The sequence below is a fragment of the Bos grunniens genome, chromosome 20 (genome assembly GCF_055505025.1).
Source record: "Bos grunniens cultivar Pamir isolate PY7600 chromosome 20, Bosgru_T2T1.0, whole genome shotgun sequence".
Classification (NCBI taxonomy): domain Eukaryota; kingdom Metazoa; phylum Chordata; class Mammalia; order Artiodactyla; family Bovidae; genus Bos; species Bos grunniens.
Window position 1 is genome coordinate 40,428,806 of NC_141184.1, and position 12,337 is coordinate 40,441,142.

At 43.8% G+C, this 12,337-nt stretch overlaps 1 protein-coding gene across 19 annotated transcripts in view; it reads right to left on the reverse strand.

Annotated features, from left to right (window-relative positions):
* The window catches only part of HMGCS1 (3-hydroxy-3-methylglutaryl-CoA synthase 1), a 30,719-nt gene extending 20,679 nt beyond the window's left edge, over positions 1 to 10,040 (reverse strand). For 8 of the 19 annotated variants that reach the window (XM_086361628.1, XM_086361626.1, XM_086361625.1 and 5 more), the window contains exon 1: positions 3,405 to 3,460. Coding sequence is in view for 4 of the 19 variants with exons in the window: in XM_086361612.1 (XP_086217738.1) it covers positions 3,194 to 3,230 (37 nt within the window). In the remaining 15 variants the exon portion in view is untranslated. The other 11 variants (XM_086361617.1, XM_086361614.1, XM_086361631.1 and 8 more) reach the window with 8 other exon arrangements.
* Between the last annotated feature and the right edge of the window lie 2,297 nt (positions 10,041 to 12,337).

Sequence of the window (12,337 nt, forward strand, 5' to 3'; positions counted from 1 at the left end):
CCCGCAGCTTTCCATTCTCCTCTGCAGCTGCTAGGAGGCTTCTCTACCTGGACAAAAACAGCAGTGCCAAAGGCTCAAGCAGGTTATCAGCTTATTTCTAACAGGTCTCTTCAGAGCAAGCGATAGAGGCAAGCGGTATGGCTCAGGAGGCAGTTAATAAATCATAGGCATTTTGAGTTTGGCAGAGATTAAACCTGAAGGTGGAGAAGGAACCAGCAACCCACTCCAGTATTCTTGCCTGGGTAATCCCATGGAAAGAGGGCCTGGAGGCCTGGATTCTATGGGTTCACAAAAAGTTGGACACGACTTGAGTGACTAACACACACACACCTGGAGAATGATGAGACTGCCTAGGGCTAACCAACTTTCTCCTGGGGTTTATTCAGTGTTCTGAGTTCCTCCTCTGGCTCCCTTGTTAGCACATATTCAAAGAGGTGGTCAGAGAAGTTCACCCAGTACATATCCTGGTACACAATAAACCACACGCAGTTACCTGCTGATGCTTTTCACCATTACAGGAAAGATATCCAGGAATCCTTCTTAACTGAGAACGAGCTGGCAACCTTTCCTCCTTAGGAGGGCCAGCAAGCAAAACTACTGTTAGGAAAGCCTCGCTCACATCTGTACAACTCTGGTCTAGTTCCCTAAGAAAAAAATACAGACACCCTGCCTCCCCCCAGAGGTACTGGTCTGCCTATCAGTTACTCTACTCGTATTTCAAGGTCCTGTTCTAGGCTCCCTCTTCCAGGAAGGTTTCCTCTAGCTTTCTAATCAGGCCCTGCATTCACAATGACACTGAAGCCTTCAAAGTCTACTGTCAGTGGAAAGCTAGTTTCCGGCAGTTTTCTTAAGCATTTGGAATACTTAGACTCCTGTTGGGAGAAGGGCTATAATTTGATTCTTTTAAAATCCCTTTGAGACGCTGGAGTAAAGGGCACACAATTGCATTTTTGAGTGACTGAATTTGGAGTTATAATAACTAGAGGAAAAATCTTTTAAATTCAAGTAGTTACAGCAGGAACCCTCATCAGTGAATTCTTTTCACTATCCTTTTAAGATGAGCTGCAGCCCCAAATGGTGTCCAGAAGCTTAAAAAAAAAAGAACAAAAAAAAAGGTTTTTTTCTGCTGCTCTTCAAAGCAAATGGTAGGTTTCAATTATTCCCTGAAAAATGTAAGGAATTCATATGGAATCAGAAGAGAACGCTTGTTGGCCTTATGTCATTCCTAAATGCACACCCCTCCAGGTCCATGCCTTCCAAAGATGAAGCCTGTAAGCTCTGAAAGACTAGCTCCTCTATTGCTCTCACTACACTCGGTTAACAAGCAGCAAGCGGGCACTATCACAAGCCAAGCATTAGGATGACTACATTACTAAGAACTGAGTCCTATCGCCTTCCCATTAGATTGGGTAATATGTTTTTAATCTATACAACTGTCTTGAGAAACATAATATCACATCCTATGATGCTTGGTTTTTTAATAAACCCAACATAAAATTAGGACTATTTTCTTTTTCAAATCAAACTAAAGATTCTCATATGTAGCCCATTAAACTCCTCCATCCACAGCCCCAATGCATCTCCTGCATTCAGTTCTACTGGATTGCTGTTTTAAATAATGCTAGGGTCCCCAGGAAGCACATATTACACCAATATCAGGGTTTTGCATTTCCCGTGAGAATAGCTATCTAAAACGTCAATCAAAAAAAAAAAAAAAAAAAGTAAATCTCAAAATCAATCCCTCAGTTAAGAGAAACAAGATATAAAAGCACTCTGGAGAAATATAAAAAAAAAAAAATGAAAAAACAAAGGCCCAGGATTAGTTCAACAAATGACGTGGACTTCTATGGCCCCAAACATAATACCTGTATAACTCACCCCATCTGAAACACCTTCCGAGAACTGGGGTTACTTACTAAACTAGAACTGAACTGAACTACACTGGAACTGATTTACGTGCACATTTACAAACTTAGGAGAGAGACCTGCAAAGTTTAGACACCCAGAAAATAAAGTCTTTCTCCTTTTCCATAAGATCTGCTATCCCTGCCCTCCTCATCCGCACAAAAAAATAACTCAAATTTTAAAAATAAAAACCACAAACTGCTTGGATATCTCAAGCTGCAAAGAACCATTTGGCCCAGATACAGGATAAGGACTTTCAGTTAGCCTTCTAACAGAAATCTGTGCAAAGAAGTCTAAACTCCACCTCAGAAGGAAAAATCTGCTTACTAGCCCTTCCTATGTCTTAATCTTCTCATTTGTCATTGTTTTTCATAATTCATCCCTGAAATAGAGCAAATGTTACTCAGCAGCGGCTAGAACACCTCAGGTGCAGCAGGTTGGCAAGAGCATCAGTCTGAGGGAAGAGTTGATGCAGAGGTGAACGAAGAAGCCTGTGATGCCCTAAACCAAGGCCGCCGGGCAAGTGTAACCAACAGGGACAGCCTCATATTACCTGTTGTCCAAAACTCTCCTCCAGGGTGGGTCAGCATAATGCCTTCTCTACCACTGGTCAAGGCAGTTCACACGTTTTTCAAAGACTCCATATATCGAGTTTTGAAAAGCCCTTGGTTCAACCCAAAGCCTACTGTGTGTGAAGCCCTATGCGTGCCTGCCCATTACATCATCACAACAGGTCAGGCTGGTTCTGAAGCTATTAATATTAGCAGGAGGAGATACGGACTTTCTAGAACACGGAGGAGACATATATATATGGGCTTAAAAAATATGGAGGCAGGAAGGTGGGAGGCAGGAACCTGTGATATTGGAAGCAAGCACAGACCGAAGCAGTCTAGAGTCTGAAGTACTCAGCCAGGTTAAACCGCGGTTGTGATGCTTTCTCTCACCTAAGCTAGGGAAGAAGAGCAACGCTGCCCACCTCCCTTCCTCCCAGTCACTCTCTTTAAGTGGCAAGACGACACACCCCCTGCCAACCTGCAAGGCTCCAAGTGTGATCCTCCGCATCCTTGGGCGTCCACCCTGAAGCCAAGGCTCCAGGAACACCCTAGCAGACCAGCTCCTTTCTCATCCCCCTCATGTACCCACCCCCATCCCCTCAAGGTGGTCACAGCCACTCCCCTGGCACCTCCAGCTCCTATGTCATCAGAAGCCTACCCCTCAATACCCTCTTCTCCTTCTCCCCTCTGCGACTCGCCTGCCCACATTAATGTCCCCATCCTCCAGGACCCACCGCGGTCGGCCCCAGGTCCCCGGCAGGGGAAGCCCATGCACGGCCCCCGCTCCCGACGCCCTATCCTCCAAGTCCAGGTCCAAACCTTAGCCCTGACCCGGACGGAGCCGGAGCTGCTTCGGGCCTAGTCAAGGACACTAAATCGCCGTGCCCTCACCCTGCCCGCGAGGCCTCAGCAGCCCGGGTTGCCTCCTCCACTCGGGACACTCACCCAAATATGACCGGGCGGTGGCCGTAGAAAGTGAACGACCAACGAAGGGGTAGTGCGAGCCGCCTTCCCTCCGCCACTAGCTTTATAGCCGCGGACCGACCGGACTCCGGCGAGGCCGGGAGTCCGTGAGAGGCGGGACAGTGGCCCCAGCAGCCAATCGTGGCCGGCAGAGGAACCCCGGAGTGCCCGCCCCCTAGTCGGGCTTCAACCAATCCGAAGGAAACTAGAGGAAGCGCTAGCTGGGGGTTTTCCCTCGTGGCTGGAAGGGCGAGGGAAGGGGCGGGGACAAAGCCGGAGGGCAGAGAAAATGGGGTGAGAGAGTGACGTGTGGTGGCCCGAGAGCCGGCCTACCAATGACAGAGCGGCGAGACACGGCGAGAGCCAACGGGAGCGGAGTGAGAGGTTCTCCGGCCAATTGAAGCTCAGCGAGAGGAGATGAGAACCAATGAGGCCTCCGCGTCCCACCACTGGGGAGAGGTGGTCTAGTGTGGGAGGCAAGTTGGTCCCTGCTGGAGAGTCCGTCAGGTTGCCTAGCAACCAGAGCTAGGCGTCACCTATAAGATTTCTAAAATACTTGATTTAAATTCAATCTTAACGTTTCCTAGTTTCCTAGAGCAGCCCACATACAAGCTGGAGCATAATACATCACCAAGAATTTGTAAACTTATTCTAAATACCAGATTTGTAAATAATATTGTAACCTCTATACAAACGAACTAAACTTAAAAGCATGTTGGTTTGGGATTAGACACCAGTGAGGAGGGTAAGGGGCCTTGCCTAAGCAGGGAGTTTGTCCTAATTCTTGGATTTTTCCTAGCCCATATCATATACTCTGAGGAAAGTGGCTCCACCTGGCCCATTCTCCACTGTATCTGCTGAGCTTGATATGTGGTAGGTGCCGAATAAAAGGTTGTTGAAAAGGAAGGGGTCTCATAATTCTCAGTATAGCAAACCCACAGGATAAGCACCATCTAGTTCCCCCAGGAAAGAGAGAGGAGCAATTCAAGCTGGAGGAAAACACTGAAACACTGGGAGAACCCAAAGGAGGATAATTATGGCCTTAAGTAAGACTCTGCCTCATCTCCTCAGAGAGAGAAACTATAGTACTTTGGTGGGAAACCATGAGAGTTTCTGAGTTGTGTCTCCCCTTCAGTTTCATTATGACACAGGAATGCTGTTGATAAGGGGTCCCTGATGATTCTATATATCACACAACTACTGTTATGTGAAATTTCTTATCCACTATAGATAATAACCTAGTAAGAGACATTCTCAGCAGGAGGGTGGCAACGGAACCACTGTGGAGTGGTGGCAGCATAAGTTACTTGGGGGAGAGGACCACTCAATAATGGTTATACTCCATAATGTTGCTCATGACATTGGTTCTGTTCCAGAACCAATGTCACTGATACCTTCATAAAGTAACTAGGTGATAGAGACACCACTTGATTGTGACCAATAACAATTTGAGGATGGGATTTAAACATTTTGTACATGCTAAAATTCACTGAAAGACAGTAAGGACAGACACGAGAAAGAAGACAGCTTTGTCCTTAGAAAAACACTTTTAGCAGTAGAGCAAATATTTCCAACTCCAGGAGTACACAATAGGAAATAATTAGCTAGATAGTCTTGAAGATTATTTTGCACAACAAGAAATTCCCACAAAGCCCAGACTGCCTTTTTGATTGAATTAATCTCCAATTAAGCAAAGTGAGCATGGTTGTTGATTACTGGGAAGTCAAGCAATAGACAATGAAACAGGTTAATAATTAAATATAGAACTTGTCAATTGAATTTTAAAACACAAGTCTCTGTGATTCTGTGAAATATAATGGTAGATTATACCAGGCTACATATACATTAGCTATCCGTGCAACTGAGGACAAAATATACATACATTTATTTTGGTTGCAAGTATAAGGATTTTTGAGCTACAATTTGACATAAGCACGTCATACTTGAATGTGCATTTTTAAGCTTGTTAATATATATTTAATTATATTGTTTCTAAATTTAATGCCAAGTAGTGTCGGTAAATCACTGTAGATGATATATATCAAAGGGAAAGTATACTTTATTGTTCTGCCCTCCCTACTTTGAAAGGAACAAACTTTAAGAAGCAAGAAAAGAAATATTGCCTGCCATATCAGTAAACAAAGGATATCACAGTAATCACTGATTGTAGCCAACTGCCATACATGAGCTGGTGAGCCCTGAGGGAACTCAGGAAGGAAAGAATACCTGCCAACTGTAGCCATGTGACTGCAGCCACTCCCCACGGTGAGCCCTGAGAAAACTCACAATTTAAAAATACAGAATACTGAGATTGCTGAGCTTGCATATCAAGAGGAATAATTTCAGTGAGTCCAGACTCTTGCATCCTCCCATACACAAAAAAGTCTTAACTTCCTTAACTTGGGATATCTGTTTTTCTTAACAGTAAACTTTGGATGTTCTAACTACATGGTCTTTGTTGCAAAACTTCTGTATAACCTGGCTCCCCCATTGTTGCCTCAGAGCAGTTTTCTCAGGGTTTAAGATGCTGCCTCCCAGGATTAAAGTCCTAAAAATTCCTACCAAATAAAATATAACTCTCAACTTTTAGGGTGTTCCCAAGTAGTGCTAGCAGTAAAGAACCTGCCTACCAATCCAGGAGACATAAGAGGTGGGGGTTCAATCCCTGAGTCGGGAAGATTCCCTGGAGGAGGGCATGGCAACCCACTGCAGTATTCTTGCCTGGAGAATCCCATGGACAGAGGAGCCTGGAGAGCTACTGTCCACTGGGTCGCAAAGAGCTGGACACAACTGAAGCAACTCAGACTCATGCATGCTCAAGTTTTAGGTTCTGAATTTTTCTTTTAGTCAACAATGTAATGATAACATTTAGTATTATAAATTCATCTCTTGAGCAAGCATTTACTTTTTACTCTGTGTCACGAATTGCGCTAGACCTATGCTGTCCGATAAGGCAAGTGCTACCTATACATAGCTTGTGAGCACTTGAAGAGTGCTAGTCCAAAGTGAGCTGAGCTGTACTATAAGTGTGAAATAAACACCAAGTTTTAAAAACTTAGTACAAAAAAGGAACTCTCTCACTAGTAATTTTTATATTGATTACTTGTTGTAATGATACTTTAGTTATATTGTGTTAAATAAAAATTGTTATTAAATTAACTTCACCTGTTTATTCTTAGTTTTTTGCACGGCTGCTAGAAAATGAAAAACTACATATGCAACTCCATTTATGACCCCCAATGAGCTACAGTAGAAAGATACAATTGAAAGACAGATTCTGTTATTAAACTGTTTATAGTCTAAAGAGTGAAGGAGAGAAAAATAAAGGGCTGGGTTTCCAGCCACTGTCTCACTAGATAAAGGTCAGGAGAGGATGGAATAGAAGGAATCTTTGGATTTTTCAGTTAAAGGTATCTCTGTCTCTTCAGCTCTAAGCAGCTTTATTTCACTTAAATATTTTGTCAGTTCAAAAGTCAGTTCCCTATCAGGGCTCTATCTCTTGAAGCCCTTTTGCTTGGCAAGATGGCAATTGCCAGGGCTCACCAGGTTGTTCTACATCAGAAGAGGGCTCAGTCCTAGCTGTGGGTTCTTGTACTGGCCTCCCTTAGATGAATAGGACTTGGCCTTGTTACTGTCTCATGCTGCAAAATCCCAGAGCTCACTTTCATTTATACCCTACCCAGTAGTATGCACTCAGCAGCCCACTACTAGGCTCATTCAGCCCCTTTTGCAGCAAAACTCCTCAACAGAGCCAGCCAGAGTTTCAGCTGTCTTCTTTCCTCTGCATGGCATGAGGCACCTGTAGAGATAATCCTTCTACATGACTTAAGAAGCTGAGGGAGGCTTAGGGCCCAGTCCCTACCTGACTGAGACTCACAGTCTGACAGACGGACAACAGCAATTCTGCTGCTACAGCCAGAGATTCCCCTCTCACCAGAACCATCTGACCACCCCTCACGAGAACTTGATTGAGAACCCTACTGATTTAGCACTCCCACCCGCAAAAGCCATTCCTGTTTCCAACACTACTCCCCTCCAGGGTTTTACTTCTTACTCTTCTCACCTCTGAAAGGGTTAGTACCATTTGAGGATCCTGAAAAATATTTTTAAAATAGCATAATTAATAATTATAATTCTACAGTTCAAGTGCTACATAAAGAAGCATGCCCAAGGACTTTCCTGGCAGTCTGCAGGGGACGTGGGTTTGATCCCTGATTGGGGAACTAAGATCCTGCATGCTGTGCAGCGCGGCAAAAAAAAAAAAAAAAAAAAGCATGCCCAAACGACAATGGAGGTCCACAGAAATATCTAGTCAATCCCGGTGGTTAAGGCAGGCTTTCCAGGGCAGGTGATGTTCATTCATTTATCACATTCAGGAGTCTTTACTGAGCACAACTGTGTGCCAGGTTCTGTTCTAGGCTCAGGCGATTCTGTGTGCTAAACAAGACAGACACAATATCTAACCCAGTCAAGTTTAGTTTGTGGAGACTAAACATTATGTAAGAAAATAAGTTGCAGTCTCATCAGTAAATGATAATACTATGAAGAAAATAATGCAGAGTAATGAGACAGACACTGGCTGTCGGATGGGAAAGCACTCAAAGTGGTTAGGAAAGAGCTGTCTGAAACAGTGACACCTGGAGGATGAGAAGGAAATAACATATGAAGCTCTGGAGGCAGAGTGATGCACAGGGAGGAACTGGCCTCAAAATAGGAAACAAAAGGCCCATGTGTCCAAGCTGAGTTTTGAAGAACTGAGAAGTTATCTAGGGTGCAGACCAGAGGGCAGGAAGGAGAGGAGTGGGGAGGAGAGTAATTTCAGGAAAAGGATCCATCGGCTTTATATGCAGGAGCTGCAGCTTTAATCAAGAATGATAAAAATAAGTGGAAATTATGATAACAGTGAGATCTCCCTTGAGCTAGATTTTTCAGGTAAAAGGAGTGTTAATGGATCAGGGTTAAATTTTTTTCTCTGTGTTATTGGGAAGAAAAGGAGTAAATTCAATGGAACTGCCTTCCCACACTGTAATCTGGAGGGCAGTCTGCAGCACCCCTGTCAACATCTGTTAAGAGAATTTACTGAGCATCTACTCTCCCTTCATTTAACCCCACTGAATAACCCCGAAATTACAAATTTGGAGATTGAGGCACTGAGTGGTTAGGTAGTTTGTTGCAAGTTTATTACAAAGTAACAAGCTGGGATTAAAACCTAGGTCTAGAGACTTCCCTGGTGGCCCAGTGATTAAGAATCCGCCCTGCAATTCAGGGGATGCAGGTTCAATCCTTGGTTTGGGAACTAATATCCCACATGGCTCGGAATAACTAAGCACGTGCACCTCAACTAGAGAGTCTGTGCACCACAGTGAAAGATCCTGAGTGCTGTAACTAAGATGCAACACAGTCAAATAAACAAATACTAAAAAAAAAAAAAAAAAACCCAGCAACAAAAAACTCGGGTCTTAGGATGCAAAACCCATACTCCTTCCACCATTCTATGTACAAAAACATAATTGTACTCAAAGTTAGAGTGAAGTGGTAGATATCAAATAAGGAAAGGTAGGTAACTTCTCCTAGGACATCACTTATTACCCTTGGGGTATCTTACCATAGTACAGGTTTGGTGCTTGGTTCATGAGCTCAGCAGACCTCTTTTATCAGCTTGCTAGAAGTAAGTCCTCTGAGGAGTGTACCACATTAACCAAGTTGATAATGCATAAAATCAGAATGCCAGCCTATTAGTTATAATACAAAAGGGACCACAACCTTCAAAGTCCACATGCCTCACCCCCTAGATTACACACAGGAAGTCAAGTCATCCTCAGATGATTGATTGGTAAACGGAATTGGGAAGATGTTAGAAAGAAAGCTGTTTCATGCTATTGGGTTAAGATAACATGAAGTATCCATTTCTCAATAGAATGGTCTTCCCAGTAGGAGGGGACATATGCCAAGGCCATAAACCATCAATTGCCTTCACCTAGGCCCCTTTAAGACCTGCTTTGCTGATGAGACTAGAATACTTGAAATTTACTCCTAAACTCTCTTCTTCTGTGGACTATACTTAATCCAACACTGTTTGCCTTCGAACCTATGGCTTTCCTTTTTACAAGTCCATGGCAGATCATCTCCTTCCAGAGTTCAATTCTCTAAACAAGTCAGTATAATCAATCAAGTTAAAGTCAAGTCTTAATTGCCTTAATTCTTTCAACTAACTTTTTCTATCTCTGCTCTGGTATGTGTCAACTTTCTAAGGCTATTCCACTGCAGATATTCTTAGGGGGTGCCTCACAGCAGACTCACCTACCTGGCCCACACACTGCCCTCATTCTCCCTCATGGTGGGGTATGGAAGGTACATATTAACAGCATCCAGCCCACAAACAGCCTGAAGTATGCAATGCAGTTACCAGTAAGTAACCAGTGGCTTCTAAACCGGTGAAAGAAAACCTTTCTAAAATCAACCACCACCTGCTTTACCTTCACAATCTAAAAAAAGACGGGGTACTGAGGGTAGAGAGAGAGGGAGGTCAGAGTCATTAGCCCTGGGAGGAGGCCAGTGTTTTGGGAAGAAGACAATTTCTTCCTGCCCTGTGGAGGAAGGGAGGGTAGGTCTTCTTTTATCCATTCTGCTCCCCACCCCCAGGTTAAATCCAGGTTTAGGGTTGTTGACAAGAATCAAGCATTATGGGGGAATACAATGATCATAATTAGCTTTAGCCTCCCCTAAGAATTGGATTCTGTTCATCAGGAGGATGGAGCAAAGGACTGAAGATAGGCATGAAGGGTATCTGCCAATGTGGAGGAGTCTCCAGCTGGAAGCTGTTCCACTTGAGCACCCACACTTCCTACGTGTGGATGTGGGTCCCTGGGGCTACACAGAGGCCCAGCAATCACAGGATTCTGCCAGCCAGGCTTGCAGCTTTATGCCAGTTCATTCCTTTTAAACCCTAATTGGAGGCTGGTTGATCTGATATGGAGACTCCATTTTTTGGTGTATGAGTCACTGTTCTGGTTGCAAAGAATAGAAACCAACAGGAACTAGCCTAATCAAATTGATTCACATGAAAAATCCAGGAGGTTGGTTTTGTTTCAAGGATAATTTGATCCAAGAAGTCAGTTGATGTCTTTTATTATTTTTGTGGTCTCCATCTTTCAAGAATGCTTTCCTTGGAGCTGGCATTTTTCTCTGAAAGTCTCCTTCCTTGCTCGAGATTTCCATCCTTATAAGGTTAGCAGTTGGAAACAAGACAGAACAAGTCCTTGTTCCCAGCTATTTTCTAGTGGAGTGGGCTAAAGCAAATGCATGGGCTTCCCAGGTGGCTCAGTGGTAAAGAATCCACCTTCAAATGAGGGAGATGCAGGAGACTCCGTTTTGATCCCTGGGTTGGGAAGACCTCCTGGAGAAGGAAATGGACAGAGGAGCCTAGCGCGCTACAGTCCAGGAGGTCGAGAAAGAATCAGACACAACTGAGCCACTGAGTATGCACTAAAGAAAATACAGTCTTGTGTGTTTCCTGCACTGTCAACACTCTGCTATAACACAGCTTCACTTCTGAAACCAGACCTGGGTTTTCCACACATAAAGCAAGTCTTCAACACCAGCTGGGTGCCCCACAGTTTAACTCAGTTCTACAGGTTAAGGGTCTAGTCCCACAGGACTGCCCCCCAGCCCAAACCACTTCAGACACCAATCACATATTTAGGTGGTTAGCTGTGTTACTGACTTGCCAGCTATGAATCAGAAATTCCCATTCTGCATCCTCAGGTTCAGTTAATTTGCTTGAGTGTCTCATGGAACTCAGGAGAATATTTTATTTACTGGATTACTAGCTTATTACAAAGGTTAGTAAAGGATACTCACCAATAGCCAGATGAAGAGATGCACATGGTGAGGTTCAGAAGGGTCCCACATACAGAAGCATCTGTCTCCATGGAGTTTGGAGTGGGCCAGCCTCCCAGCGTGTGACTATGTTCCTGTTCACCAATCTAGAAGTCCTCCAAATCTTATCCTTTGGGGGCTTTCTGGAGACTTCATTTTTTAGGCATTGTTGATTAAATCATTGGCTGCTATTAACTGAATTCATTACCCAGCCCCTCTTCCTTCCCCAGAGGTGTTGGGGGTAAGTTCTGAAAGTTCCAACCTTCTAATCACCCGGTTGGTTCCCTTGGCAACCAGTCACAGCCTTAGATGCTTTTAAAAATTCACTTTATTAATATAAACTCAGGTATGGGTTGAAAGAGGTTTGTGATTGAATAGCAAGATACCTTTATCACTCTTATGACATAGGAAATTCCAAGGGTTTTAAAAACTCTGTGCCAGAAACAGGATGAAGATCAAAAATATATTTCTAATTATGAATCACTATCTCAAACATGCAGAGGTACCAGGTAAATATATATAAATAAATCCATAATAGGATGGAATATTTCCACATTGCATATTATTAAGAAAATAAACCAGGATAATAAGAAAGAAGCTGATTGGCTGGGAGGAGGATAGTGATACCTGAGGAAGTTAGGAAAAAAATTCATTTCTGGGACAGCTGATCTAGGAAATCAATGATGAGAAGAAGCCAGCCATATGAAGCTCTGGATATTGTAAGAACAACAGCCAGTACAAAGGTTCTGAGATAAAAGTAAACTCTGCCTGTTTGGAGAATGGACAAAAGGCAAGTCTGACTGAAGTGAGTTTTGAAGAACTAAAAAGAATTAGCCAGACTTAGAACCACACATTTGGAGAAGGCAATGGCACCCCACTCCAGTACTCTTGCCTGGAAAATCCCATGGACCGAGGAGCCTGGTGGGCTGCAGTCCATGGGGTCGCTAAGAGTCGGACATGACTGAGCGACTTCACTTTCACTTTTCACTTTCATGCATTGGAGAAGGAAATGGCAACCCACTCCAGTGTTCTTGCCT